This window comes from Temnothorax americanus, unplaced genomic scaffold, assembly GCF_048541705.1.
Source record: "Temnothorax americanus isolate GAGA-0224 unplaced genomic scaffold, ASM4854170v1 Scaffold218, whole genome shotgun sequence".
NCBI lineage: Eukaryota > Metazoa > Arthropoda > Insecta > Hymenoptera > Formicidae > Temnothorax > Temnothorax americanus.
Window position 1 is genome coordinate 1 of NW_027509358.1, and position 6,010 is coordinate 6,010.

The window sequence follows — 6,010 nt, forward strand, 5'->3', positions numbered from 1 at the left end:
TTTTCGGTGTCCATGTGTAATCGTACGTTGAATTTGATATCTAGGTGTCCCAGGTTGCCGATGACGAGGTCCACATAGTGCGCTCCGTAGTTTTTGGTGTCTACGAGTATTAATATCTTGAATTCGATGTCCACGTGTCCCAGGTTGCCGATGACGAGGTCCTCATAGTGCGCTCCGTAGTTTTCGGTGTCTAGGTGTAATCGTACGTTGAATTCGATGTCTAGGTGTCCCAGGTTGCCGATGACAAGGTCCACATAGTGCGCTCCGTAGTTTTCGGTGTCTACGTGTATTAATACCTTGAATTCGATGTCCACGTGTCCCAGGTTGCCGATGACGGGACCCAGATAGTGCGCTTCATAGTTTTCGGTGTCCAGGTATAATCGTACGTTGAATTCGATGTCTAGGTGTCCCAGGTTGCCGATGACGAGGTTCACATAGTGCGCTTCGTAGTTTTCGGTGTCCAGGTGTAATAATACGTTGAATGCGATGTCTAAGTGTTCCAGGTTGCCGATGACGAAGTCCACATAGTGCGCTTCATAGTTTTCGGTGTCCAGGTGTAAGAATACGTTGAATTCAATGTCTACGTGTCTCAGGTTGCCGATGACGAGGTCCACATAGTGCGCTTCGTAGTTTTCGGTGTCCAGGTGTAATAATACGTTGAATGCGATGTCTAAGTGTTCCAGGTTGCCGATGACGATGTCTAGATAGTGAACTCCGTAGTTTTCGGTGTCTACGTGTATTAATACCTTGAATTCGATGTTTAGGTGTCCCAGGTTGCTGATGACGAGGTCCAGATAGCGCGCTCGGTAGTTTTCGGTGTCCAGGTGTAATCGTACGTTGAATTCGATGTCTAGGTGTCCCAGGTTGCCGATGATGAGGTCCACATAGTGCGCTTCGTAGTTTTCGGTGTCCAGGTGTAATAATACGTTGAATGCGATGTCTACGTGTCTCAGGTTGCCGATGACGAAGTCCACATAGTGCGCTTCATAGTTTTCGGTGTCCAGGTGTAAGAATACGTTGAATTCAATGTCTACGTGTCTCAGGTTGCCGATGACGAGGTCCACATAGTGCGCTTCGTAGTTTTCGGTGTCCAGGTGTAATAATACGTTGAATGCGATGTCTAAGTGTTCCAGGTTGCCGATGACGATGTCTAGATAGTGAGCTCCGTAGTTTTCGGTGTCTACGTGTATTAATACCTTGAATTCGATGTTTAGGTGTCCCAGGTTGCTGATGACGAGGTCCAGATAGCGCGCTCGTTAGTTTTTGGTGTCTATGTGTAATAATACCTCAAATTCGATGTCTACGTGTTCCAGGTTGCCGATGACGAGGTCCACATAATGCGCTTCATAGTTTTTGGTGTCTAGGTGTATTAATAACTTTAAATCTGAATGGGTGCGTTCAGCCGATACTCCGCTAGCCTAGCAATTGTGAGCAGTCGCTCGTTTTCGCTCGTTTCCTCTCCTTTTAATCCATTAGGTCAAAAGAGATCAGTGCCTCCGCGCCGTATCTACCGTTCCACTTTGTCACTAATTTTACAACAACGTGATTTCGAACGTTCTCCATCGTTTTCCCGAAAACCGCGTTGTTCATCAATTTATACAAATTTTTCTCGAAATCGTTTTTGGCCAGTGTTCTAAATTTTGTATTGAGTTCGATGTAATTGCAAAGCCATGGAGATTGAGCGAATTGCAATACGCGATGAATTTTTGGATAAACTTTCGAAAACGGCCCCCCTCCGATTTTGATGAAACTTTGTGAAAAGCTTCGTTTTGGGTCAAAATGAAAGCCCTTAAAAGGAATTTTGGCGACTCCTATGAAAAAGCCATTTTTTTTAGATAAAATGATAAAAAATATAGGAAAACCTTCGTACTTCTACAGGATGTTATAAATTGAATATATACTGTCTGTATTTAAATAATCAAGGTCAGAAGCTAGTATGTATATATATAAACAAGCTTATAAAGCGCGCCACGAACCCATGTGACATCTCGTTTCACGTGAAAAGTGTATGCGTGAGGGCAGTAAGTTCCGCCCCCCTGCGGGGAGCTTCACATCTTTTATACTAGACACATAGTGTGCCTTACAAAGTACATGCGTGAACTATTTCGGGACTACCGCACCTCCCCCGAAAGCACGGGGGGGGGGGGGTGTGCGTGAACCTCGGTTCGCGTGGAAAGTGTATGCGTGAACTATTTCGGGACTACCGCAGCTCCCTCGAAAGCACGGGGGGGGGGTGTGCGTGAACCTCGGTTCGCGTGGAAAGTGTATGCGTGAACTATTTCGGGACTACCGCACCTCCCCCGAAAGCACGGGGGGGTGTGCGTGAACCTCGGTTCGCGTGGAAAGTGTATGCGTGAACTATTTCGGGACTACCGCACCTCCCCCGAAAGCACGGGGGGGGGGTGTGCGTGAACCTCGGTTTGCGTGGAAAGTGTATGCGTGAACTATTTCGGGACTACCGCACCTCCCTCGAAAGCACGGAGGGGGGTGTGCGTGAACCTCGGTTCGCGTGGAAAGTGTATGCGTGAACTATTTCGGAACTACCGCACTTCCCCCGAAAGCACGGGGGGGTGTGCGTGAACCTCGGTTCGCGTGGAAAGTGTAATATATTACAAAGCATATTATTTATGTATTCTGCTGTAAGTATATAATAAAAACATTAAATCATTAAATACAAACAGTATATATTCAATTTATAACATCCTGTAGAATTACGAAGATTTTCCTATATTTTTTATCATTTTATCTAAAAAAATGGCTTTATCATAGGAGTCGCCAAAATTCCTTTTAAGGGCTTTCATTTTAACCCAAAACGAAGCTTTTCACAAAGTTTCATCGAAATCGGAGGGGGGCCGTTTTCGGAAGTCTACCCGAATTTTTGTGACGCAAAGACCGTGGCGCGTGCATTGCTGCAGGTTGCGGTAGTGTGTGACATAACGCTTCTTATCGTACAGCGTGGCGAGAAGTTTGTCCTGCCGTTTGCCGGGTGGTTTATCGCGCGTCGGATAGAACGGTAGGTCAGCGTGCGCGTCGTGTTTATTCTGCGGATACTCTAGATCGACTTCGATAATGTAACCCGTGGGCGAATCCAAAGCGATCGCGCTAAACTCGAAATTCGAGACGTCTTCGACCCATCGAAAATCTGCATAAGGCAATGGTTGACACATTGCCCAGCCGTACAAGTTGTTTACGTCGAAATACATCAGGTATGACGATGGTTTCGATGTATCGTAAGATTGCATGTACCTGTTATTGGCCTGCGCGTATCTGCCGGAACATTGACTCAGACCACCGCGTATACCGCGTTCGATGAACATGACCATGTCAATGTCCGTGAGCAGTTCGAAATTGATACCCGTATGCTTCAACATAGCGTCCCACGTAAACCCCGGTAGAGTGTAATAATACGCCGGATCGAGTCCATAACTCGCGACGCAGCTATCGCGAAAATTTTCAAAGATATCGGCCAACAGCAAGACATCGATCTTTAGATACAGATCGCTGTAGTCACCGAGCGTTCGAATGGAGAACCGCTGCCAGACGTTGACGGCGTGCGCGTAATCGCTCTCGGATACGGTGTCGCCTGTCAATGAACTGTAAAACGAGTCGCGCGATGGTAAACACGCATCCTCCAACTTTTCGACGCAGTCAATGTACTCGTACGGAAAGACACCTTTTCGCGTCAATAATTCGAAATCTTGGTCGGATAACGCGGAAAATTTTGAACGTATAATTTTTAACTTATTCTTATCGAGGAAGGACGAGAGAGAGAGTCGATGAATCTTAATTTGATGCAATTTTGGTAGTTTTTATCCTCAGTGCTTTTAACGTTTTTCGTGAATGAAATGTATTTTTCCTTCGTGATTGGAAGTAAGTCTACGCGTCCTTTGTAGGCTGTAGCTATTTCCTTGATAATAAAATGCGCGTCGTAACCCGATAAATTATGAAATACTATGGGAATGTAATGCGAATCTGTGTAATTTAGATTACAGCTGGAATGCGCGGGACCTCTATAACGACCGGTCAAGTGACAGTGATCGCGTACGCGCACGTCGTCTGGCTCGAACGGTTTTTCGCACACGTGACAGTGCGTTGCGCTGTTAAATTTTTTCCACTCGTCTCGCGTAAAATCCGCCATGGGTATATTATCGGACAAGATGTTCTTTACGTCGTGTGCTAAACGTCTTAGTTCCTCGGCGAACCACGCGACGCAATCCTTATCGCGATGAAATCGATACGCGGTAAACGAGTCGTCGTACGAGCACCGCACGTAATATCCTATGCTAAATACCCGATGATGTTGAGACGTGTATGTGGACGTTGTCGGATTCGCATCCGTCTTCTCGAGGGTACATTCCAGGTCGGCGTACACGACATATGGAACTCGTTCCTTCCTGCTGTGATTCTTGAATCTCAGCCACTTGTCGTCCTCGCTCGGTAGTCGGATGGCACAGTTGTTTATCTCTCGGCAGTCTACTCCGTGGGCTTCCAATTTCTCGCTCGAATGAAAATAATGTAAACATCTGCAAAAAAGAATTGAAAATTATTAAATAAAAAATAAAATATTTTATAATTTTATTAAAAGGAGTATAAGTACTCACCGATCGCAAAAGTATTTCCGACCATCGTACCTGCTTAATTGCGAGCTCACGAGGCGGGATAGATTTTTTATCCACGCGAAATGTCCCACGTTGTCGTCTGCCGCGGGTCCTGCACGTACAGCAGATTTACGCGCTTTTCTCTCTTCAGGTCGGTGAGCCGTATCGGGAGAACGTTCGGTGTCTTCTCTCCCTCGATGGCATACACATTGATGGATATATCGTTGAGTCGTTCGAACTTTTTAATCTGTTTCAAAGTCATTGGAAACTCAATGCCTTGTAAATTTAATACTGTTGTGTAATCAGGGTACGAGGATTCCCGATATGTATGATCCTGGACAGGATACAGCGCGGCAACCACTGACCACGCGAAGCACGCATTCTCCATCGATTGCACGTTTATCACCGCTTTTTTCGATTTAATTTTTTCCGGTAAATTGATGTAACATCCCGCGCGCAAAGGATTGTACTTGTTCACGTTCACTGTCAAATTGAGTATACGCGACAACGCCCATCCGCTATCGCGTTCCTGAAACTCTTCGAGACGCGATAAAGTAGGCTCGATAACGTGTAGCTCGTACCACTCGCGCAGATCGGACGCACGAAAGAGTTCACGGTTTCCCGTGCTGACACTTTTGTTCGCACGTTTGTCACCCGTCACAAACTCGCCGTTGAACACGGTGTTTATCTTTACACTTGCGTGTCTTTGCACGACGTTCCGCACACGATCGAGCACGATGACTTCGGCGTCTTCGAGAAATTTTCGCGGTTTGATGTAATTGATATTTATCACCGCACCGGTCAATACACGCCATTCGAACGCGGCATCGATCTTTCGCCAAACGAGTCTTTCCGCGTTTTCGTTACCGCTACTACTGCCCGCCGCGTGCTCACCACCGATATGTACGAACCGTCTCTGTAATAGAGTCTTCGCACCATCGAGTCGCGCGATTCTTGCCACTAAAGATGACCTGTTTCCGACAGTCTGAGAGCCGTCTGAGAGCCGCGGACGTTTGGAATGACAGTCTTCTTCGAGCTGCTCAATAAATTTCTCACATCGCTGTTCCCATGCGAGATATTCGTCCAAGGTAGCGATTTGGTTGGATTCTTCCACCAGGTCGCGTTCCGTTTTATCGAGATGTTCCATGTTTTTGTTTTTTAATATTGTCTTTTTTAAATAACGTCACATTCTTCGATGGAGCACTTGCACTTGACTCGATCGCACGCTGAACAATATCGTTTGCCACTTTGAATGCGATAGTAGTCAGACATAACATAATGAGGCAAGAAGTAAGGGACATTATGCTCCCAATTATCAACATCATCACAGTCACGTTCAAAGGTTTTTTGAAGCATCAATAGATGATTAGAATTATTGAGATAAGGGTAAGGGTACATATACAAACGTATCG

General features: G+C 46.0%; 1 protein-coding gene across 1 annotated transcript; it reads right to left on the minus strand.

Annotated features, from left to right (window-relative positions):
- Positions 1-4,668: 4,668 nt before the first annotated feature.
- LOC143898004 (uncharacterized) lies at positions 4,669-5,745 on the minus strand. Its single transcript, XM_077407007.1, has one exon. The coding sequence runs from the start codon at positions 5,743-5,745 to the stop codon at positions 4,669-4,671; it is 1,077 nt and encodes a 358-aa protein (XP_077263133.1).
- Positions 5,746-6,010: the final 265 nt, after the last annotated feature.